General features: G+C 41.8%; 1 protein-coding gene across 1 annotated transcript in view; it reads right to left on the reverse strand.

Moving 5' to 3' along the window:
- B3GLCT (beta 3-glucosyltransferase) overlaps positions 1–26547 on the reverse strand; it is a 715243-nt gene that overhangs the window by 296601 nt on the left and 392095 nt on the right. The window contains exon 5 of the mRNA XM_069759003.1: positions 14934–15010. Coding sequence (XP_069615104.1) covers positions 14934–15010 — 77 coding nt within the window. The remainder of the gene's footprint in view (positions 1–14933; positions 15011–26547) is intronic.

Raw genomic sequence — 26547 nt, forward strand, 5'->3', positions numbered from 1 at the left:
ATACTGAGGGGAAAATGAGAGATGTGAGGTGAAAATGAGGGGTGTGAGGTGAAAATGAAAAGGTGTGAGTGCAAAATGAGAGGAGTGAGGGAAAAGAGTGGAGTGGTCGGAAAATGATAGATGTGAGGTCGAAATGACAAATGTTTGGGGGGAATGAGAGGAGTGATGGGGAAAATAAGAGCAGTGATGGGGAAAATAAGAGGAGTGAGGGGGAAAATAAGAGGAGTGAGGGGGAAAATAAGAAGAGTGAGGGGGAAAATAAGAGGGGTGAGGGGGAAAATGAGAGGTGTAAGGGAGAAAATGAGAGATGTGAGAGAGAAAATAAGAGGCGTGATGGGAAAATAAGAGAAATGAGGTGCTATAACTAACCACAGATATTTACTATAATGGAACTAGAGAGAGTACAAAGGAGGGCAACAAAATTAATAAAGGGGATGGGAGAACTACAATACCCAGATAGATTAGTGAAATTATGATTATTTAGTCTAGAAAAAAGACGACTGAGGGACGATCTAATAACCATGTATAAGTATATAAGGGGACAATACAAATATCTCGCTGAGGATCTGTTTATACCAAGGAAGGTGATGGGCACAAGGGGGCATTCTTTGCGTCTGGAGGAGAGGTTTTTCCGCCAACATAGAAGAGGATTCTTTACTGTTAGGGCGGTGAGAATCTGGAATTGCTTGCCTGAGGAGGTGGTGATGGCGAACTCAGTCGAGGGGTTCAAGAGAGGCCTGGATGTCTTCCTGGAGCAGAACAATATTGTAACATACAATTATTAGGTTCTGTAGAAGGACGTAGATCTGGGGATTTATTATGATGGAATATAGGCTGAACTGGATGGACAAATGTCTTTTTTCGGCCTAACTATGTTACTATGCCCAGGCAACGCCGGGCTCTTCAGCTAGTATATTGATATTTCTGGCCTTTCTGAATGTGAAAATACTAAATATGTGCATTTATATTTGTCTATGATTTCATTTTGAATGGGGCACAAGGGGAGTGATTTGAACCTTTATATTTTAATTTTTTTTTAAATATTTTTAAAAACCTTTTTTTCTATTTTTCACTTGCTTCAATATTCTCCATAGGACTTGAAGCTTCGATATTCCAGAGCCCGCATGGAATGCAGGAATAGGACCTATGACGTACACATACATACATACAGTACATACAACATAGGTTGTGAAGGGGGTTAAAAAAATGCAACAATCAATAGAGATTTTAATATTTGGTAACATGTGACATTCCATAAATTGATGGTCTGTGAAGGCCACCAACATTATGTACATCTAAATGTATTTGCAAATTTTTTATTCAAAAAAGCTAATACATGGCGGGGTGCATGTTGCGTGATACACGCTACAGGTTTGATGTGGAATAAAGTAAGGTAACACAAAGCATTGACTGTTTTGAAAGAAGATATACAGAGAAGCAAGAGCAAAAAAGATGTGCAACAGATAAGAATGTATGAAAGAATACATTTTGTATTGGCTTTAACAAAAAAAAAATACTAATTCCATTTTTGACTTGATAGGAGCTTTTGTTATTCTATCTAGAAAAAGAAAAAAATCGGCACTGCTGAAACCCAGAGTCTAAACCTCCACCGCTTAATGTCGCTGCTATTGCCACAACTGCCTAAACAATCAAGACCCTCGGGTGCAAAGATCCAGAAATAATGTGAAATCCAATGCAAGAAAAAACAGGAATGCACTCACCGGTCTGTTGAAGCAAAAAAAAATATTTCCTTTATTATGACATGAAGACTTTCTAGACAGAACAGAAGCATCTCTACTGGTCACAGAAGGTGCAAAAAGTGTCAGAGAACCTCCAAAAGCAGATGAGTGGAAGCATGTGACCAAAAGAAGCAAGAAGACCATGGAGAAATCACCAACCACACAACTGAAGAACCGATATCAAATCTTTGTAGAGGATGAAGATGGCACACCTAAGAATGAAGCAATACCAGCAAGCAAAAAAGAAAAGGGCACACAGCAACAAGTGACAGCAAAAAGTACAGCCAAGAAGCAACGAAGAGTGGTGGTGGTGGGAGACTCACTACTGAGAGGCACAGAAGCAGCCATCTGCAGACCGGACATAACTGCAAGAGAAGTATGCTGCCTTCCAGGTGCGATGATCAAGGATGTGACCGATAGGATACCAAAGCTCTTCAGCTCCAAGGACGTCCACCCATTTCTTCTGATACATGTTGGCACCAATGACACGGCAAGGAAGGACCTACCGACAATCTGCAAGGACTTTGAAGAGTTGGGGAAGAAAGTAAAGGAACTGGATGCACAGGTAGTTTTTTCTTCTATCCTTCCAGTAGACGGGCATGGCACCAGGAGATGGAACAGGATCCTTGATGCAAACAACTGGCTAAGACGATGGTGCAGACAACAAGGATTTGGATTCCTGGACCACGGTGTGAATTACTGGTATGATGGACTCCTCGCCAGAGACGGACTACACCTCAACAAACCTGGGAAACACACATTCGCCAGAAGACTCGCTACACTCATCAGGAGGGCGTTAAACTAGAAGAAGAGGGGACGGGAAGAAAAACATTAGACTCGAACAAAGACGACCCAGGAAAACATACTCAGAAGGGAGGTAAGAACATTTCTAAAACAATCCACAGTGAGGAGATTGGAACAAAACAAAATCCTCTAAACTGCATGCTCGCAAACGCCAGAAGCCTGACAAACAAGATGGAAGAACTAGAAGCAGAAATATCTACAGGTAACTTTGACATAGTGGGAATAACCGAGACATGGTTAGATGAAAGCTATGACTAGGCAGTTAACTTACAGGGTTACAGTCTGTTTAGAAAGGATCGTAAAAATCGGAGAGGAGGAGGGGTTTGTCTCTATGTAAAGTCTTGTCTAAAGTCCACTTTAAGGGAGGATATTAGCGAAGGGAATGAGGATGTCGAGTCCATATGGGTTGAAATTCATGGAGGGAAAAATGGTAACAAAATTCTCATTGGGGTCTGTTACAAACCCCCAAATATAACAGAAACCATGGAAAGTCTACTTCTAAAGCAGATAGATGAAGCTGCAACCCATAATGAGGTCCTGGTTATGGGGGACTTTAACTACCCGGATATTAACTGGGAAACAGAAACCTGTGAAACCCATAAAGGCAACAGGTTTCTGCTAATAACCAAGAAAAATTATCTTTCACAATTGGTGCAGAATCCAACCAGAGGAGCAGCACTTTTAGACCTAATACTATCTAATAGACCTGACAGAATAACAAATCTGCAGGTGGTTGGGCATTTAGGAAATAGCGACCACAATATTGTGCAGTTTCACCTGTCTTTCACTAGGGGGACTTGTCAGGGAGTCACAAAAACATTGAACTTTAGGAAGGCAAAGTTTGAACAGCTTAGAGATGCCCTTAATCTGGTAGACTGGGACAATATCCTCAGAAATGAGAATACAGATAATAAATGGGAAATGTTTAAGAACATCCTAAATAGGCAGTGTAAGCGGTTTATACCTTGTGGGAATAAAAGGACTAGAAATAGGAAAAACCCAATGTGGCTAAACAAAGAAGTAAGACAGGCAATTAACAGTAAAAAGAAAGCATTTGCACTACTAAAGCAGGATGGCACCATTGAAGCTCTAAAAAACTACAGGGAGAAAAATACTTTATCTAAAAAACTAATTAAAGCTGCCAAAAAGGAAACAGAGAAGCACATTGCTAAGGAGAGTAAAACTAATCCCAAACTGTTCTTCAACTATATCAATAGTAAAAGAATAAAAACTGAAAATGTAGGCCCCTTAAAAAATAGTGAGGAAAGAATGGTTGTAGATGACGAGGAAAAAGCTAACATATTAAACACCTTCTTCTCCACGGTATTCACGGTGGAAAATGAAATGCTAGGTGAAATCCCAAGAAACAATGAAAACCCTATATTAAGGGTCACCAATCTAACCCAAGAAGAGGTGCGAAACCGGCTAAATAAGATTAAAATAGATAAATCTCCGGGTCCGGATGGCATACACCCACGAGTACTAAGAGAACTAAGTAATGTAATAGATAAACCATTATTTCTTATTTTTAGTGACTCTATAGCGACAGGGTCTGTTCCGCAGGACTGGCGCATAGCAAATGTGGTGCCAATATTCAAAAAGGGCTCTAAAAGTGAACCTGGAAATTATAGGCCAGTAAGTCTAACCTCTATTGTTGGTAAAATATTTGAAGGGTTTCTGAGGGATGTTATTCTGGATTATCTCAATGAGAATAACTGTTTAACTCCATATCAGCATGGGTTTATGAGAAATCGCTCCTGTCAAACCAATCTAATCAGTTTTTATGAAGAGGTAAGCTATAGGCTGGACCACGGTGAGTCATTGGACGTGGTATATCTCGATTTTTCCAAAGCGTTTGATACCGTGCCGCACAAGAGGTTGGTACACAAAATGAGAATGCTTGGTCTGGGGGAAAATGTGTGTAAATGGGTTAGTAACTGGCTTAGTGATAGAAAGCAGAGAGTGGTTATAAATGGTATAGTCTCTAACTGGGTCGCTGTGACCAGTGGGGTACCGCAGGGGTCAGTATTGGGACCTGTTCTCTTCAACATATTCATTAATGATCTGGTAGAAGGTTTACACAGTAAAATATCGATATTTGAAGATGATACAAAACTATGTAAAGCAGTTAATACAAGAGAAGATAGTATTCTGCTACAGATGGATCTGGATAAGTTGGAAACTTGGGCTGAAAGGTGGCAGATGAGGTTTAACAATGATAAATGTAAGGTTATACACATGGGAAGAGGGAATCAATATCACCATTACACACTGAACGGGAAACCACTGGGTAAATCTGACAGGGAGAAGGACTTGGGGATCCTAGTTAATGATAAACTTACCTGGAGCAGCCAGTGCCAGGCAGCAGCTGCCAAGGCAAACAGGATCATGGGGTGCATTAAAAGAGGTCTGGATACACATGATGAGAGCATTATACTGCCTCTGTACAAATCCCTAGTTAGACCGCACATGGAGTACTGTGTCCAGTTTTGGGCACCGGTGCTCAGGAAGGATATAATGGAACTAGAGAGAGTACAAAGGAGGGCAACAAAATTAATAAAGGGGATGGGAGAACTACAATACCCAGATAGATTAGCGAAATTAGGATTATTTAGTCTAGAAAAAAGACGACTGAGGGGCGATCTAATAACCATGTATAAGTATATAAGGGGACAATACAAATATCTCGCTGAGGATCTGTTTATACCAAGGAAGGTGACGGGCACAAGGGGGCATTCTTTGCGTCTGGAGGAGAGAAGGTTTTTCCACCAACATAGAAGAGGATTCTTTACTGTTAGGGCAGTGAGAATCTGGAATTGCTTGCCTGAGGAGGTGGTGATGGCGAACTCAGTCGAGGGGTTCAAGAGAGGCCTGGATGTCTTCCTGGAGCAGAACAATATTGTATCATACAATTATTAGGTTCTGTAGAAGGACGTAGATCTGGGTATTTATTATGATGGAATATAGGCTGAACTGGATGGACAAATGTCTTTTTTCGGCCTTACTAACTATGTTACTATGTTACTATGTTACATGTGCAGGAAACTCTTTTTTCCACGTTCTCCCTGGTGTTTCCTGCACATGTCCCAATAAAGGAAACATTTTTTTTTTGCTTCAACAGACCGGTGAGTGCATTCCTGTTTTTTTTCTTGCTGTTGTTATTCTGTTGGTACAAATGCCTGCAGATGAATGTCCATGATGCTGCCCACTTGACTTTGTATGAGTACCCAGAGTCCCGAGGGTACCACATCTCAAGGCACCCCTCGACAAGGACCAGCAGCATCCCTACATTTTTTGGCCGAGGCATTTTTTCATAATTTGTTCTCTGTAGAGGCGTGTTTTGGCTTTTGTAGAAATGTTTATGGTGATGATGGTCACACTTTCTGGTGTCCTTGCTTCCTGTCATATCTTGATTGATGCATTAAGGACTGAATGCTGCATGGGCCAAAGTGGACTTTATTAGCCTATCTAATGTAGCAACGTTTCGGTTGTAAAACAACCTTTCTCAGGCTTTCAAAAAGGTCTAGATAGAGCGGTGTAACTCTGGATCTGGTTTTGGTGACTCTGGTACGCGTTATTTGACTTTACATGAGCCAACTCTGTGAGGAGAACCAAAGACACAGCATTTTGGGCTAGGGCATGTGAGGCCTTATTTCTAAAGACTTAGAGAAGCACCGCTTTGGAGAGATTGGCATTCTCTAAAAGCTTCAAGTCAGCGTTTCCAATTATTTGGGACTTAGCCCAGCAAAGAACCTTCTACTTCAGTCTCAGGACGTACCGGATACCATCTTACATCATACAGAGTGGTGGTGGTGGGAGACTCACTACTGAGAGGCACCGAAGCAGCCATCTGCAGACCGGACATAACTGCAAGAGAAGTATGCTGCCTTCCAGGTGCGATGATCAAGGATGTGACCGATAGGATACCAAAGCTCTTCAGCTCCAAGGACGTCCACCCATTTCTTCTGATACATGTTGGCACCAATGACACGGCAAGGAAGGACCTACCGACAATCTGCAAGGACTTTGAAGAGTTGGGGAAGAAAGTAAAGGAACTGGATGCACAGGTAGTTTTTTCTTCTATCCTTCCAGTAGACGGGCATGGCACCAGGAGATGGAACAGGATCCTTGATGCAAACAACTGGCTAAGACGATGGTGCAGACAACAAGGATTTGGATTCCTGGACCACGGTGTGAATTACTGGTATGATGGACTCCTCGCCAGAGACGGACTACACCTCAACAAACCTGGGAAACACACATTCGCCAGAAGACTCGCTACACTCATCAGGAGGGCGTTAAACTAGAAGAAGAGGGGACGGGAAGAAAAACATTAGACTCGAACAAAGACGACCCAGGAGAACATACTCAGAAGGGAGGTAAGAACATTTCTAAAACAATCCACAGTGAGGAGATTGGAACAAAACAAAATCCTCTAAACTGCATGCTCGCAAACGCCAGAAGCCTGACAAACAAGATGGAAGAACTAGAAGCAGAAATATCTACAGGTAACTTTGACATAGTGGGAATAACCGAGACATGGTTAGATGAAAGCTATGACTGGGCAGTTAACTTACAGGGTTACAGTCTGTTTAGAAAGGATCGTAAAAATCGGAGAGGAGGAGGGGTTTGTCTCTATGTAAAGTCTTGTCTAAAGTCCACTTTAAGGGAGGATATTAGCGAAGGAAATGAAGATGTCGAGTCCATATGGGTCGAAATTCATGGAGGGAAAAATGGTAACAAAATTCTCATTGGGGTCTGTTACAAACCCCCAAATATAACAGAAAGCATGGAAAGTCTACTTCTAAAGCAGATAGATGAAGCTGCAACCCATAATGAGGTCCTGGTTATGGGGGACTTTAACTACCCGGATATTAACTGGGAAACAGAAACCTGTGAAACCCATAAAGGCAACAGGTTTCTGCTAATAACCAAGAAAAATTATCTTTCACAATTGGTGCAGAATCCAACCAGAGGAGCAGCACTTTTAGACCTAATACTATCTAATAGACCTGACAGAATAACAAATCTGCAGGTGGTTGGGCATTTAGGAAATAGCGACCACAATATTGTGCAGTTTCACCTGTCTTTCACTAGGGGGACTTGTCAGGGAGTCACAAAAACATTGAACTTTAGGAAGGCAAAGTTTGAACAGCTTAGAGATGCCCTTAATCTGGTAGACTGGGACAATATCCTCAGAAATGAGAATACAGATAATAAATGGGAAATGTTTAAGAACATCCTAAATAGGCAGTGTCAGCGGTTTATACCTTGTGGGAATAAAAGGACTAGAAATAGGAAAAACCCAATGTGGCTAAACAAAGAAGTAAGACAGGCAATTAACAGTAAAAAGAAAGCATTTGCACTACTAAAGCAGGATGGCACCATTGAAGCTCTAAAAAACTATAGGGAGAAAAATACTTTATCTAAAAAACTAATTAAAGCTGCCAAAAAGGAAACAGAGAAGCACGTTGCTAAGGAGAGTAAAACTAATCCCAAACTGTTCTTCAACTATATCAATAGTAAAAGAATAAAAACTGAAAATGTAGGCCCCTTAAAAAATAGTGAGGAAAGAATGGTTGTAGATGACGAGGAAAAAGCTAACATATTAAACACCTTCTTCTCCACGGTATTCACGGTGGAAAATGAAATGCTAGGTGAAATCCCAAGAAACAATGAAAACCCTATATTAAGGGTCACCAATCTAACCCAAGAAGAGGTGCGAAACCGGCTAAATAAGATTAAAATAGATAAATCTCCGGGTCCGGATGGCATACACCCACGAGTACTAAGAGAACTAAGTAATGTAATAGATAAACCATTATTTCTTATTTTTAGTGACTCTATAGCGACAGGGTCTGTTCCGCAGGACTGGCGCATAGCAAATGTGGTGCCAATATTCAAAAAGGGCTCTAAAAGTGAACCTGGAAATTATAGGCCAGTAAGTCTAACCTCTATTGTTGGTAAAATATTTGAAGGGTTTCTGAGGGATGTTATTCTGGATTATCTCAATGAGAATAACTGTTTAACTCCATATCAGCATGGGTTTATGAGAAATCGCTCCTGTCAAACCAATCTAATCAGTTTTTATGAAGAGGTAAGCTATAGACTGGACCACGGTGAGTCATTGGACGTGGTATATCTCGATTTTTCCAAAGCGTTTGATACCGTGCCGCACAAGAGGTTGGTACACAAAATGAGAATGCTTGGTCTGGGGGAAAATGTGTGTAAATGGGTTAGTAACTGGCTTAGTGATAGAAAGCAGAGGGTGGTTATAAATGGTATAGTCTCTAACTGGGTCGCTGTGACCAGTGGGGTACCGCAGGGGTCAGTATTGGGACCTGTTCTCTTCAACATATTCATTAATGATCTGGTAGAAGGTTTACACAGTAAAATATCGATATTTGCAGATGATACAAAACTATGTAAAGCAGTTAATACAAGAGAAGATAGTATTCTGCTACAGATGGATCTGGATGAGTTGGAAACTTGGGCTGAAAGGTGGCAGATGAGGTTTAACAATGATAAATGTAAGGTTATACACATGGGAAGAGGGAATCAATATCACCATTACACACTGAACGGGAAACCACTGGGTAAATCTGACAGGGAGAAGGACTTGGGGATCCTAGTTAATGATAAACTTACCTGGAGCAGCCAGTGCCAGGCAGCAGCTGCCAAAGCAAACAGGATCATGGGGTGCATTAAAAGAGGTCTGGATACACATGATGAGAGCATTATACTGCCTCTGTACAAATCCCTAGTTAGACCGCACATGGAGTACTGTGTCCAGTTTTGGGCACCGGTGCTCAGGAAGGATATAATGGAACTAGAGAGAGTACAAAGGAGGGCAACAAAATTAATAAAGGGGATGGGAGAACTACAATACCCAGATAGATTAGCGAAATTAGGATTATTTAGTCTAGAAAAAAGACGACTGAGGGGCGATCTAATAACCATGTATAAGTATATAAGGGGACAATACAAATATCTCGCTGAGGATCTGTTTATACCAAGGAAGGTGACGGGCACAAGGGGGCATTCTTTGCATCTGGAGGAGAGAAGGTTTTTCCACCAACATAGAAGAGGATTCTTTACTGTTAGGGCAGTGAGAATCTGGAATTGCTTGCCTGAGGAGGTGGTGATGGCGAACTCAGTCGAGGGGTTCAAGAGAGGCCTGGATGTCTTCCTGGAGCAGAACAATATTGTATCATACAATTATTAGGTTCTGTAGAAGGACGTAGATCTGGGTATTTATTATGATGGAATATAGGCTGAACTGGATGGACAAATGTCTTTTTTCGGCCTTACTAACTATGTTATGTTACTATGTTATGTTATGTTACTATGTTACATTTGAATACATATGTGCATATATAAATTATTTTATAGAGGTCTAGTCGGAAGAAAAGGCTCCTTCTGTAAGAGACACTCCTAAAACTGCTCCGAGTAGGAGATTACTAAAGTACTGGCACAACACTGTTGTTTTATGGATTTCTGCATAGTAAGGGTTATTTGTGTGTATTTTGCTTGCATATAACTTAATTCTGTTAACTGTACCTGTGTATACACATACACTTGGTCGGTATTATTTAGAGTAGCTGCTGTCACCGTATTTGTTATTTATATATTGTTTACTTAGCATCCTTTCCTTTGTTTTTTATAAACTGGTTAGTAAACATATTATCAAATTTTTATACATGTCTGCTGTACCCTTGTCCTGTGGCGGTCCTTTGTCCATGTTACACTTCCGGGCATGGCCAACCTGGAGGGCATTGTTAGGCTTCTGGTTGTCACAGTTATTCAGCATTACATTGCAAAGGGAGGGGATGGGGTCAGTGGACTGACAGAATGCGCCACCTCTCTGTCAAGTGCCTTGATCATTCTTCTCATTCCATGTTCCCCTGTGATCATGCAGCTGGGGGTCTAAACAGTAGGGCCCATGGTTGTTATCATTATATTCCTATTAGTCCCCGATACGCATGCTGGCAGAACCAATGCACTGCAATAGAAAAGTATAGCAAATGTATCATATGAGCTATCAGACTGATGGAAATTCTGACCCCCTAATGAAACAAAAATGTACCTATTATTTACAAAAATATATCCATACCATATTTTCTTATAACCTGTTGCTCTGCAAAATAATAATAATAATAATAAAAAAATACGCTTAATTGGTATCACCATGCTCATAATGGCCCGGCCTATAAATATGTCACATTATTTTCACCTGTGACCACTGTAAAAATGTATTCCGGAATTGCTTTTTTAATCATTCATGTCTTCTTAAAAGTGTAAGTAAGGGCAATCCAAAAAAAATAATACGCATGCCAAATTAGTAACAATGATAACACCATCATATTAAAAAAAAACACATCCATCACACAGATCTGTCAATGGAAAAAAATAGCAATAAAAAACATGGAAACACGGGGGGTCAACGGGTGCTCTTGTCCGCTGGCCCGAGACCGCATGGACCAGGTCTCATCCCACTGAATGCCCGCACTCTTTTCTCATTGGGCATAATACTATTCAAACAACACAGGCTGAAGGTAAAACAGCTTATCAATACTTTATTAAACTACAACAGTCAATAACATATAAAACAGTCGCAGCAAAATACGCAAGATATTAATTTTGCACTGAGTCTCACACTTCCGTTGACTCAGTAGGATTAGAGCAGCTAAGCCTTTGCAGTTTTCGAGGGTCGACTACTCCCACCTGTGGCACCATGATTTTGGCAGGCACCCACAGAGAGGAGGTAACGACAAGCATAGAAAGCTGACAATCCATTGAAGCAAGTGGCCAGGTGACCGGATGGTCCCAACCTGGCTTCTCCAAACATTTCAGGGATCGAGATGACCAGAGTGTCCCAACCTGGCTTCACCAAACATATCCATGGGGGTCAAGTGACCAGATGGTCCCAACTTGTTTTCCCCAAACGTATCCATTGATTCAGTGATAGTTAATGGAGCAGATCTGTATTCTTCCAGCTAGGGCAGTGGTCCTTAAGCTGGCATCCTGTAGAATGTCAAATCGGTGTCCCTCTTGATGGAGCCAAAGTGTCCTGGCAGATCTCCTGTAGAATGTTCCTGGCTGTGGTTTTGTAAAGTTCCCTTGATGGAGCCATGGTGTCCTGGCAGCTATTCTGTAGAGTGTTCCTGGATTTATGTAAAGTCTCTCTGATTCTTCTTGTGCAACGATAGAAATCCATTTTTATACCCACATCAGTGGTTAAGGTTATCATCCACAGGTCAGAAGTGAGGTGGGATGAGTTTTACGGTCATTGTTTGAGTATTTACATCAATACGCATAGCATGTCCTTCATTGTTTACAGGTCATCAAGACATGGATTTATACAATGGATAAACAACAAATTGGCAAACATCAATTGTTCAATTACTCTATGTCCCTGTGTCTCAAATATAGAATACAATGAGCTGCAGAAAACAGCAGCTCAAAAGTCAACATCCAGGCTCATACCAACAATAGTCTGTGTCTCTTGTCCAACCAAAGAAAAACACAGATTCAATAGTCAACATTCAGATAATAGCCTATTTCTTCTAGCCTACTGAAAATAGATGACTGGATCATTAAGATTAAATGCTGTGTTGTCACCCAAAACAATTGGAAAAAAAGTTATTGTGGAAAAGTAGAAAAACGTTAAAAAAAAAAAAGGCATAAAAACTGATGAAATTGCAGTGAGTTGCAAAATAAAGTTAACATGTCACTCATATTGGACAGTGGATGTCTTAAATAAACCCATAAAACAAAATAATTTATGTTTTCCAACACGTTCAGTATCCCAAAACGGCGACAACAAATAGTTGCATCCTTAATGGGTTAAATGATTTGAAATGTTATTCTGAAAGCTATTCTAGTGAATTATTCAAGAAATGATGAAGAAATTACACGTGGCTCATACACAGCTCCAACAGCCCTCTTGTTCAATCAAACGTGATAATGTGCTGACCTTTCAAATGAAAGGAAAATGACAGCTTTAAACAAATAATTAGAAAATAGCAATATGCAAACTTAAAATACATTTTTATTTGTATGTTGTATTATTTTTTGACTTCACCGAGTCCGTAAAAAAGCGTTTTCTTTATTCACAAACTTTAAACTGAAGTCTGTATCCTCCATGTTTAAAGTTTGTGAATAAAGAAAACGCTTTTTTACGGACTCGGTGAAGCTGGACATTTCTTTCTTTTTTTGGATCTTGCACGCCTGGACACAGCGGGTCCGTGCTCCCGAGGTTTGGTTGCTGAATCACGGGTGAGCTGGTTTATGTTCCTTTGTATTATTTTTTCCCTTGTTAAAGGGGTTATTTCAGTCTTAGCAATTTATCACCTATCCACAGGAAAGGTGACATGCTGATCACTGGAGACTTAATTGCTGGAACTCCCACCGATCCATAGAACTGGGCTCTGAAATGCTTTGTCAGAAAATGCCGTCAGAAATGCATGTCAGAAAATGCCGTATTTTAAATGTCATTGGGGGATGTTGCATAAGTGCTTACCACAAGTATCTGAGTTCTCACGGCCACCATTGTTCTCCTATAAACGGAATCGTACTATAGCTTCAACTCTGGCCAGGTCGGATATTGGATCATTTAAAAAACGTAATCAATTGACATTTACGGGACAGACCAGGAAGGGATGTTTTCCCTGTCTTTCTTGTGCTAACTGTTCTTTGATGCTAAAGGGTCCATCTTTTACTCATCCTGTAGCCAATGAGGAATTTAAAATACGGCATTTTCTGACATGTGACTCGGAATATGTGGTATATTTACTCGAATGCCCTTGTCACTTATGGTATGTGGGTGAGACTAGTTATGATTTTAAAACAAGAATCAATCAACGCCGACATACTATAAGAAAAAAAACGCATGGATTTACCAGTCTCCAAACATTTCTCAGAGAAAAAGCATACTGAAAAGCAATTACGGTTTCGTATAATTGATACCACACCTGTTCAGAGGAGGGGAGGGGACCATATAAGATTATTAAAAAGGAGGGAATTGGAATGGATAACGAGACTGAATACCCTTAAACCCTATTGTCGGAATGTAGATTTTAAATTTAATCAGCTTCTGTAATATACATTGTTGGCTCTTTCTCCTATATGTTGATCCCCTTTTTTTGATCGTTTTCCTTTCTCTTTTTTCTTTTTTCCAGGTGCCCCATTATATGAAGCGACAATGTTAATACATGTTTTTTTCTGTTTGTTCTTTTTATTGTTTTTTTCACATTTTGCTTGTTTTTTTTGATATATGGAATAATATTGGATGTAAACCAGTGAATTAATATGATCATCCAGCTTGGAATATTAGAGGATTCAATAAAACTTCTGTATAGATTTCCAATCAATGTGTTTTGGTCAATGAATTTTCAGAATTATGGACACTTTTTGTTTAATAATCAGTGGTCTTGTGGTGTTACTTGCTGTGGATTTGAGTGACTGGGGGGTTTAATCGCCTCCTTTGTTGCTCGGGTCCATGCTTTGACACAGGAGACCCCTCTGTAATAAGTGGGGTGTTCTTGTGTCTTGTAACACTGTTTGGGGCTTATCCCGTGACCCTGATTTGTTTAGCATGTCTAATATGTGTCCACATTCTGATCCCATTAATTGTCCATAGCTATCTTAAGACATGGAACTCAAGGATTCTTTGAGTGGGATGATAGTAGGTATTCCACATATGCTCTGCGCAACTACGAGCTTTGTTCTAAAATGTTTTGGTAGTGACAGCCGTACATATGTGCAGCAGTGATCGGAGGTTAGTGGAATACCATAACAAAGATGGCGTCCGGTACCTTGGATGTAATCTGCGCAGGCGCGGAGAGAGGCGCTATAGTTCATGGGTATTTTTGTCATGGACATGCGCAGTTGACGTCTAGGAACGCCGTGGACATGGCGTTTACAAGCAAAGACATGTGTGAGTCTCTTTTGATTGCGCTTCATGGAGTGGGACACCTGGTTAATTTAAATGATTGCGATTAGGTACTTAATGTACTTTTTAATAATATGAAAGATCGCATGATGTTTTATGCTTATAAATGAGATTTCTTAAAGGGATCTTTATTACTGCACGTATGCACTTTTTTGTCACTTGGCACTTGCTTATTACTGTATATTATTTGATATTTGATGTAATGATATTGTTAATGAGATCTGTATGTGGTTTGTATAAAAACCTGACACTCCCATGTATACACTGCTTGAGAAAGGATATTACATCCGAAACGTTGCTTCATAGGAAACCGGCAATTTCCTTATATATTGAAATACTAGTACTGCAGTACTTAGAACAAGCAATCACAGGTTCAAGTTCAGTTATATAAAAATATTGTAGCCATTTACATAACAGTCAGAGATAGTAACACTTACTATGGTATGACGGGGAGAACAGTCCATGCACCCTCATTTTCAACAACCTCATGAAGCAGCAGCACTTTGGGTAATGTCTAAAAAAATTAAAAATACATACGAGTAAATGAGATATCACTAGACAAGATGTTAGACATAGAAAGCCAGCAGACAAAGTTATCTTCACCTTCTGCAGCATCACGCTTCGAGATTACACCTTAATCTAAACCCTACAAATGTATAAATTATTTTTTTGCCAAGGTTTAGCATTAGTCTTTTCTACATCTGACAAGGGACAGATTTTTCTAATTTGATTATCCTTTTTTGGTTTTACATCCATAGCTATTCAGTACGCATGGACCTAGATGACTTTTTGTTTCAAAAGGAAAAGAAAAAACAGATTGCCGCACCAACTGCAAGTGGATACACCTGTGCATATGTGTGTCAGATATCCAGCGTAAATGCCAATTGCAGGAATCGGGTGCTGCCACAGAAAATTAGTCCATAAATGAAAAAACTGTAGAAAAGAGTGGGCACTCACCATCCGTAAATATTCAGTCTTTATTGTGACCACATGTCAATTGCAGGAGTAGCAGGGAGAAACGTGATAAAAAGACGACGGCCGTTTCGCGCTGCCGCGCTTCCACGGGTCTTGATGGGTAACGGCCGTCGTCTTTTTATCACGTTTCTCCCTGCTACTCCTGCAATTGACTTTTTGTTTGCTGGCCTAGCAGAACTGGCAGGTAGATAACAACTATCTGCCTGTTAGTTCTTAGGCACATAGCAAAAAAAATACATATATTATTCCCGGAAAATCTTGTTAAGAGGTTCAACACAAGCCTTGCAGGAAATGGACACCCTGACATGGAAAAATAATTTTTACTTATGTTATTTAAGAAAACGTTCAGTCTGCAATCTTTGTTCCTTCAGTCATTCTCAGACCCCGATGATATGCAGTTTGCAGCCTGATCCAAGTTTCAGATTTTTATCTTGTGGGAGTTTCTCTGCCAGTAATATAGGCTGGATGTGAGATCAGTGTGCATCAACGGTGCTGTTGTCTTCATTAGCTCCTATATCAGCACAGCTTCTATCCTGCACTTTTATCTCAATGTTCTTTTTCAATTCATTTATCCCTTTTCTATAGCTTTCTCTCTCCTCCCCGAGACTGTACAAGTTTCCTCTCCTGTCCACATTGTGATGATTTGCGTACAAACCTCTTCTTTTCCCTGAGGATATCTCTAAGGGCTCATTCACATGACCATACTTCAGGCCCAAGTGCTGTACATAAGAAAATGGACCACACAGGTTATTCAATGAGGCAGTTCAGATGAGCACATTCTTTCCCGAACCAAACCTGCTTGTGAAAAAATGCAGTATGCACTATTTGCCTCCATAAACCAGATGAGCATTGCCCATTCAAGGCTATGGATGTGCAAAAAAATAAAAATAAACAGAAAAAAAGGATTCCATCCATACAGCATCTGATTTTCATTTCCATGCTAACAAATGAAGACAATTTAATAACTTGATCATGGCACTTTATGCATTTATGGTGCACAATCAAGACGGCGCAACAATTGCATCTGTATAGCATCGGAATTTTATGGATACATTACAATTCTTTAATGCAGGAAACTGTAGACGGTCCTGTAAATTATTAATAGCTGCTATTGTAAAAAGACAGATTGCACACGAAGGGAGAAAAAAAATTGTCCATTATGTGCATGAAACGGACGATTTTTCAAACGGTCGTGTGAACCTCCCATAACACTAATAAAAAAGGGGAAGGCTAGAAGTGTGAGATGCAAACCAGGAGTTCTGATAGATTTGTAAATTTTTGCAATGCACTGAGCTAGGTGAAGGATTTACAGACAACTGAAGCAGCAAAACTGTAGACTGTTTTAATGAAGGCCCATTTAGAAAGTTGTTCAAATTTGCATTAAAGATGCAAATGAACCATAAAAAAATTACATGGAAAGGTTTATATAGCTTTCAAGAGAGTGGTATGTCCGGCATAATCAAAGTATCCCACACAATAATACTTACACATCAGGTATACTGAAAGCTAATATAAATGGTGTAGTTTGGCAGGTTCCTTACGGACCAATAGCAGGTCTTTAGAACCTAAAAAAAAACTAATAATCCTGCAGAGCCACCATTTCTTTTGATGCCTTAATTTTCTACAACATGCTCCCATTATACTTGGTTTGTATGCATCTGCCATTTCATTTACCCATTAACTTTTCCTTAACAGTATACTTCACAAAGTTGTCTTTAGCATTCTCGTTTAAGAAAAAATCAGCTAGTGTTTCTCAACTCCAGTCCTCAAGAGCCACCAACAGGTCATGTTTTCAGGATTTCCTTAGTATTGCACAGGTGTTAATTTCATCACCTGCTCCATCACCTATGCAAAATTAGGGAAATCATAAGGAAACACTGAAGAAGAAACTTATGATGCTTATATGTAACGTACATACAATACTTTTTTTTCTATAATACGGGGGAAACTAGCCATTTCTGAACTACTGCTTTATGTCAAGTGCATTTAGTTTAGTTCATTTACTTTTTGCTTTTTTGTAGGTGGTAATAACTTCCTCGTAAATGGGCCGAAGCGTTACTCGATTACCTTTCTGCACAAAAACACATTAAGAGTGGTAGGAGCTGGGAGTTTTTCTTCACGGTCACTTTGATCTTAGAAGTCTAGAACAAGGATATCTCAGCAGTAAAAAAAAAGCCTCACTGCTTGTAGTACTGGGTTTGTTCCTAATTAAACACACAATTTGATATCAGAGTTAATACTAAAATAAACACAACTTTTTAAGGATTAATTTTAGTAAATACATGTAAAACAGTAATATCATTAAATTTAGATTATATTTATTTTTTATAAAGCTTGGAAAGCATTAAGCTACTTACTGGTAGCAGCATTTTTCGGAGGCCCATGACAGCACTACGAGAGAGGGGATCCGCCCTTCAGGAACAGGAAACCTACAGATACAAAAGGGCGGCACCTCTCCCCCTGCATCAGTTGTATATTAGAGCCTGAGAGGACTACCGCGGTTAGTAGCACACAAACATACATTATATACAGTTTATGTACAAAAATAATCCATCATATTGAACTATATACCACACGTGAGATCTATCTATCTCATTATATACATTATAGGAAGTGCAACCCCCACGTGAATAGGGAGGGAACTAAGGGTGCTGTCATGGGCCTCCGAAAAATGCTGCTACCAGTAAGTAGCTTAATGCTTTATTCGGACTCCCATGACAGCACTACGAGAGAATTACAGAGATGTAAACTACCTTAGGGAGGGACTATAGCCTGTAGCACCCTTAACCCGAAGGTGAGATCAGAAGAGAACCCCAAGTCCAACCTATAGTGCTTGAAAAAGGTGGAAGGGGATGACCACGTAGCCGCCTTACATATCTGGTCGATGGAAACTCCAGATCTTTCAGCCCAGGATGTAGCCATGGCCCGGGTGGAATGTGCCCTCAGATTCTGCGGAACAGGACCTCCACCTGCAGTATAAGCCAGAGAGATAGCCTCCCTAATCCACTTCGCTAACGTGCACTTTGACACTCTAAGACCTTTCCTGGGACCTTGGAAGGATAGAAACAAAGCCTCCTCTCTCTTCCAAGCATCAGTGACTGAAATATATTGTAAGAGACATCTCCTAACATCTAACGTATGGAGTAACTCTTCTTTGGAATTAGAAGGATTAGGGAGAAATGATGGTAGAACTATCTCCTGAGATCTATGAAAATCTGAGGCCACTTTCGGTAAATAAGCTGGATCTGGTCTGAGGACTACTCTGTCCTGTAGAAACTCTGTATAGGGGGAGAGCCTAGAAAGAGCCTGTATGTCTCCTACCCTACGAGCAGATGTAATTGCCACCAAAAATGCTGTTTTGAGGGATAGTAATTTAAGTGAGGCTGAATGTAAAGGCTCAAACGGTTCTTTAGTCAAAGCAGAGAGGACTAGATTGAGATCCCAAGGCATTGACCTATTCCTGTGTATAGGTCTGGACCTACTAGCTGCTTTGATGAACCTTGATACCCAATAATTACCAGCAATGTTACAAGAAAATAGGGCCCCTAGGGCTGAGACTTGTACTTTTAGCGTACTCGTGGATAGATTTAGCTCTAGCCCTCTCTGCAGGAATTCTAGAATCTGGTTAATTGGTAAACCCTCTTCGATATTAAAATTTGAAGAGGCCAGAAACTTCCTCCAAGTTCTAGAGTAGATCTTAGTTGTTATGAGTTTTCTACTCTTCATAAGGGTATCAATGAGATTTGGAGAAAATCCTCTGTTTTTTAACAGTGACCTCTCAAAGACCATGCCGTCAAATGGAGACCCTTCACTTGTGGATGGTTGATCGGACCTTGATGAAGTAGGTCCGGGATGTCCGGCAGTACCCAGGGGTCTTCCACCGACATGGTCCTGAGCCAGGAGAACCAAGCTCTTCGGGGCCAGAACGGAGCGATCAGTATGATTCTCGCTTGATCCTCCCTTATCTTTCTGACCACCAGAGGCAACAGGTTTAGCGGGGGGAACGCATATGCCAATCGGAAATCCCATCTGATCAGGAAGGCATCCACTGCCAGCGGATATTCCCTGGGATTCAAGGAACAGAATATTTTCGTTTTTCTGTTGTCCTTGCTGGCAAATAAGTCCACCTCTGGATGACCCCACCTGCGGACAATTTGGTTGAAGATTTTTGAGTTCAGAGACCATTCTCCTTGTCTTAAGGTGTTTCGACTTAGAAAGTCCGCCCTTATATTTTCCTTCCCTTTTATATGCACTGCTGTTAAAGATAGAAAATGGTCTTCCGCTATCCGGAGCAGGCGGTCCGCTATTTCCATCAGGAACTCGGAGCGTGTTCCACCTTGGTGATTCACGTAGGCCACTGCCACCTGGTTGTCGGAGAGGATTTTGACATGGTGACCCTGTAGATACACGAGGAGTTCCTTAATTGAGAATTCAATTGCCATCAACTCCTTCTGATTGGAAGAGGCTGACATTTGGGGGTCCCATAGACCCTGGACTACCACGTCACCCATGTGTGCCCCCCACCCCGTGGGGCTGGCGTCTGTTGTGATTACCCGAGTCACCTGAGTCACCCAGGGAACTCCTGCTGACAGATTGTCTTCCTCTAGCCACCATCTAAGAGATGTAAGAACCCCTGGACTCAATGTCATCTGACCCTGCAAGGAACCCTGTAAGACCCTATCATAATGTAGTACGTCAAACTGTAAAGGCCTGGAGTGGAACTGGGCCCAACGGACGGCGGGGATACAGGAAGTTAGGGAACCTAACAAAGACATAGCCTGTCTAAGGGTCATGGATGGTTTATTAATTGCTTTTAACACCTGTTGTTGGATATGAAGCAATTTATCAGGCGGAAGACAGCATTGTTGGGACTCGGAATTTAACAGCAGCCCTAGGAACCTCTGGGTCTTTAGGGGTTGCAATCGGGATTTATCATAATTTATGATCCAGCCCAGATTTTCCAGTTTAAATATAGCGGTTTTAACCTGAGCCAGGCAATGGTCTACTGAGTTCCCCACTATTAGGAAATCATCCAGATAAGGAACAATGAGAATATCGGATTCACGTAAGTGCGCCATAACCTCCGCAACTACTTTAGTAAATACCCGGGGAGACGTTGAGAGGCCGAAGGGAAGGGCTCTAAATTGAAAATGGCGAACAATACCTCCCATAGACACCGCCACACGTAGAAACTTCTGGAAGTTTTCGTGGATAGGAACATGATAGTATGCATCCTTTAAGTCCACAACTACCATGAAGCAGTGTTTAAACAACATCTTTATTGCAGAACTGATTGACTCCATTTTAAACGTGTTATTAACCAGGTATTCATTAAGGGATTTAAGATTGATAATAGTCCTGAACGACTTGTCTGGTTTTTGAATCAAAAAAAGAGGAGAGTAGAATCCTCTTCCTCTCTCTGACTCCGGAACCTCAATCAGTACATTTTTACGGCATAAAGTCATGACCTCTGACTCTAAGGCCGTCTGCTCAATAGTGGAGGAACGCAAGGGGGTTAACATAAACTTATCACGAGGCCAATGAACAAATTCCAATTTTAGGCCTTCCGATACAATACCTCGGACCCAGACACTATTCGTGATGTTAGTCCAAGCGGAAGAGAAGGTTGACAATCTCCCTCCCACAGGGATTGCTAGTCATTGGTCTGGTTTCTTACGTTCTTTTGAGGAACGGCGAAACATGTAACCCGTACCTCTCCTGCGTCTATCCTCCCATCTAAAATTTTCTCTAGAGGGTGAGGATGCGCGCTTCCTTCCACGACCAAATCTCCTTCTGTTAATTGGACGCCGGTAAGAAGCTGATGACAAATTAGGAAATTTCTTCTTATCATCTCCAGCCTTTTCGAGCAGCTCATCCAAGGTTGGCCCAAAGAGATATTCCCCTTTACATGGGATAGCGCATAATTTGGATCTTGACTGGATATCCCCCGACCAACACTTCAACCATAAGGCTCTACGAGCCGCGTTGGAGAGTCCTGCTGCTCTGGCCGCCATTCTGACCGAGTCCACCGACGCGTCCGACAAGAAAGCCGCAGCATCCTGAATCACTGGAAGCGCACCTAGAATAGAATTCCTGGAGGCGCCTTCTTTAAGCTGGGATTCCAACTGTTCCAACCAGACCATTAGGGATCTGGCTGTACAAGTCGCAGCCACTGCTGGCCTCAAGGATCCGGCTGCCATCTCCCACGTACCCTTAAGGAAGATCTCCGCCTTCCTGTCAAGAGGGTCTTTAAGGGACCCCATGTCCTCGAAAGGTAAAGCTGCTTTCTTAGATGCCTTCGCCACCGCCGCATCTAATTTAGGGGCCTTGTCCCAGGTATCCACATCCGTATCTTCAAAGGGATACCTGCGCTTTAAAGCCGGTGGCAAAGAACCTTTCTTCTCCGGTTTTTTCCATTCCCGGAGAATCAGGTCTTGAATCTTATCAATCACCGGGAAGGATCTGCGTTTCTTGTGTTCCAAGCCGCTGAACATTAGCTCCTGACGGGAAAGCTGAGTCTTAGGCTCTTCTAGGCCCATCGTACCTCTGACCGACTTGACTAACTTATCCACCCGGTCCAGAGGCAGACAGAATCGGCCAGATTCCTCTTCTGATGACGAGGAAGAGAGATTTGAGCGATAAGAACCTTCCTCTTTATCTTCCTCTGACGAATCAGAGATCACCGAGGCTCTCTGTTTTGAACTTCCCGCCTGGGACATAGACCGCAGGGATTCCCTTACTTCTGTACGGATCATCTCACGCAGATTAGCCGTAGAAGCAGATTCTTCCGCTACCTAGGGGAGGACAATAAGGGAGATACCATCTATCTAGCCTGATGTCACTCAACCCTTCCACTCCTGTAAACCTCACCGTCTGTTGTATACAGGAGGCACACAATTTTTTAGGGTAGGAATCTGGTAAGGGAACTTCACATAGGGCACACTCCTTATGTTTCGACTTTGCACTTCTCTTCCCCTAGAATGACAAAGTATAAGGGGCCCGCGTCACTGAGTGAACATTCACGTAGATCACTTACCAGTGTACGTGAAAGAGAAAGGTACCGGAACACGAGGGGGCTCCTTGCCAGTCGAAGCTCTAGATCCTTGCCTGGACGAGCTTTTACGGCTGGACTGGTCACTTCTGATATCCTTTCCCACGGCTTCCTGCCGTACTTTATCCAGAAGTTGAGGCTGCTGCTCACCATCATCTGCCATGATGAAGCTGTGGCCAAAAGCAGGGTTCTATCGCCAACACCTGCTTATATCCCCCTGTATTCCGGTCAGCAGGCCATCTGGCGTGTCCCCATTGGTTCCTGATGATCAGGCTGCAGCTGGGAGGTTAGCGGTGGTAGTACAGAAGAACCGGCGACCGGACCATGGGCGCCGCCATCTTGGAAAGACCGCGCATGCGCAGTCAACCCGCAAACCGGAAGCGCCTGCCGGCTCCACCCCCGGCGCCCCAGCGTTCCGGAAACGCTCAGTGAGCGATGCAGGATGCCGGGAATGCCCAGCAGTGCTCCGGACGGCGTCCACTTCCGACGCCGCAACCACACCACCGCACCTCACTGCCGCCGTCTGCTCAGGGGGGGGAAATGAAACTTACCAACGCCGGCTTCCGGAGACAAGGAATCCTCCGGACCCTGCTCCCTGCTGCCAACGCCACTGACGTGCAGTCCAGCCTGGACCACCGTGGCGTCTCCAGGACTTTCCGCACCGGTCGAGGTAGGAGACCCCCCCGCTACCAGATTCGACCGGCCGGCCTGGGCTCCTTACGAGATGAAATCTGTAGGATCCTGTCCCTCCAGGAACAGGAAACCAACTGATGCAGGGGGAGAGGTGCCGCCCTTTTGTATCTGTAGGTTTCCTGTTCCTGAAGGGCGGATCCCCTCTCTCGTAGTGCTGTCATGGGAGTCCGAATAAATTTGCATCACCTGGCCTTTCCTAACTATGAGAGTGAACAAGCCATATCCCTAATAGGCTAATTAAGGTCTGAAACATTGGTCAAAGTTATCTGAGCCCACACATCTCTAAGGGTGCCCAAACTTAAACTTTTGCATCGACCAAGCTTCTTCTTTGTAATTTTTTTCATGTAAAAAATTATATAATTATATATATATATATATATATAGATAGATAGATAGATAGATAGATAGATAGATAGATAGATAGATAGATAGATATTTGCCTCAAATACATAAGGAGTATATCATCTTCAACTTTAGGCTTTTTAGAGATCATTTCGTCTTGAACTTGCTTAACTGTTCACAATCACAGTAATGGCTTGCTGTGAGTTGTGACTAATGTCCAGGGGCGGACAAATCATTGGTGCAACCTGTGCAGCTGCATAGGGGCCCCAGAAGTGGTGGGGCCCATTTAAACCTCCAAAGCAGGTGCAATTTTGCATTTTTAAGAGCTCTTGGACTGCAAAGGGCCGATATATTGTCTGTGTCTGCCAGTGTCACACAAACTTCAAATAACTTCTATTCATCTTCTAGTCATCTTCTATCTGCTGCTGCTGCGTTCCAAAGTAATAGTTTTAATCCATAGGCAAATGAGGAATTATGAGTTCTGGGTGGCACAGAGAATATAAAGAGCCACTGCCTCCCCTGGGTTTTTTTTATCACCCAACACCAGGGTCTTCAGCTTGAATGACAGCTCACAATCAAACTGTGAGCTATCAAGCTAAATTGTCTAGAGCTGGTCTGAGAAGAAAATTCATTAGGCAATGGCTCGGGAATGCTCAGAGTACTTAACAACTCATTTGCACGTGAATGAAAACACTACTCAGAAATGCAGCAGCAGATAGAAGATATAGAGGTGTCAATGGAATTACATTTCAAAGACCTGCATGCCCATATAGGAGGATGGGGATCTTAAGGACAGATTCTTTTTAAAGGGAACCTGAAAGGAGTTTCATGCTGCCTGAACCACAGACAGTATGAAGCAGACGTGGACTCAGTTATTGCAGTCATTCATGTTCTACTCAAACGCTGTAGAGTTTCAAGGAACATATACTTTGAAAACTGTTAGTTATTAGGAATGGGGTAGGGATAAGCTGCAGAGGATCTGCCTGTCATTGCTATGGTGTGGCTGGGTACAGTTTTCCCACAGGGGATAGCACATGATCATCAGGGATTTTTGATGTGGGATCAGCAGGGATCATTGATGATTACTGACGCCTGTGATAATGGAATACAGGCAATTGGATGTATGACTTTATATATGTATTAGCTCCATAGTTGGAATCATTGGAAAGAATCTGCAAATTCTGTAGATAATTAGCCAAAAATTTAGTAAATTTCTTTTTTCACAGCACATAAACTGGGTAATAAAACGTCTTTCACAAGCACTACACATTCAACATTAGCCAATTTGACGAGGTTCAGAAGCAGAGTTCACAAAATCTGTTAAGTGATAATAAATATAGATATTTCATCTCAAAACAAGTCTGAAAACTTTTTTTCCAGACTACTCAGGCCTCTTCATCAGGCAAGACTAATACAATATTAGTCTATGCCTGATGAAGAGACCGGAGTAGTCTCGAAAGCTTGCAATTTGTTACCATATTTTCAGTTAGCCATTAAAAGATATCAGCCACTGAGGACTCTCAATTCCAAATATTATTCTATCTACTGGCTAACACGGTACAAAGAAATATATCTTTCCTGTTTCAATATGACATGCAATCATTTGTGAAAATATAAGAAATTTGGTGAAAATTTTGAAAATTTATGCATACATTTTCTGCACTATATCATATCCTTTTTTGCAGGATGTGGCCAGGCCTCTTTTTGTTGGTTAGGTTTTCTGGGGCGTCTGTCACTGTGTGCTGCATATTATAGTGTTGGGCAGCCCGCCTGTTAATACAAGGGGCGTCATTAATAGGTTGCATACCAGACACTGCACCACACTTATCAGTGTGACTGGCGTTTTATGTGAGTTATATCAATGTGCATTTTTTCTACTAGGCAGCCAACCCCTGCAATGTTTGGTTGGTGTGGGGGTGGCTGTTTTTATCAAGTAGTTTGCACCTGTGCCGCCCCTAGCCTTTATCAGTGGAGGTCTGCTGCATCCTGCTAAGTGTGCATTTGTCATCAGACAGGGTTTTGGGTAGGCCGTATATCATGGTATGTATTTTTTCAGAGTTTTTTCTATGTGAGCTGTTTATTACAAAACACATACCAAACTTTAGGGAACAATGTTAAACTTGGTATCAAGGAAAACAGAAATGTTAATTTTGGCATTATTTTTGCAGGAAATAGCCAAACATACATAACATACACATGTCAAATAATAATAATAATAATAATAATTTTTATTTATATAGCGCCAACATATTCCGCAGCGCTTTACAAATTATAGAGGGGACTTGTACAGACAATAGACATTACAGCATAACAGAAATACAGTTCAAAACAGATACCAGGAGGAGTGAGGGCCCTGCTCGCAAGCTTACAAACTATGAGGAAAAGGGGAGACACGAGAGGTGGATGGTAACAATTGCTTTAGTTATTCGGACCAGCTATAGTGTAAGGCTCAGGTGTTCATGTAAAGCTGCATGAACCAGTTACCTGCCTAAGTATGTAGCAGTACAGACACAGAGGGCTAATACTGCATAAAGTGTATGAGAACATGATGCGAGGAACCTTTTTTTTTTATTATAAATAGGCCACACAGGGATCGTTAGGTTAATGCATTGAGGCGGTAGGCCAGTCTGAACAAATGAGTTTTTAGGGCACGCTTAAAACTGTGGGGATTGGGGATTAATCGTATTAACCTAGGTAGTGCATTCCAAAGAATCGGCGCAGCACGTGTAAAGTCTTGGAGACGGGAGTGGGAGGTTCTGATTATTGAGGATGCTAACCTGAGGTCATTAGCGGAGCGGAGGGCACGGGTAGGGTGGTAGACTGATACCAGGGAGGAGATGTAGGGTGGTGCTGAGCCATGGAGTGCTTTGTGGATGAGGGTAGTAGTTTTGTACTGGATTCTGGAGTGGATGGGTAGCCAGTGTAATGACTGGCACAGGGTAGAGGCATCGGTGTAACGGTTGGTGAGGAATATGATCCTGGCTGCAGCA

This window comes from Ranitomeya imitator, chromosome 3 (genome assembly GCF_032444005.1).
Source record: "Ranitomeya imitator isolate aRanImi1 chromosome 3, aRanImi1.pri, whole genome shotgun sequence".
NCBI lineage: Eukaryota > Metazoa > Chordata > Amphibia > Anura > Dendrobatidae > Ranitomeya > Ranitomeya imitator.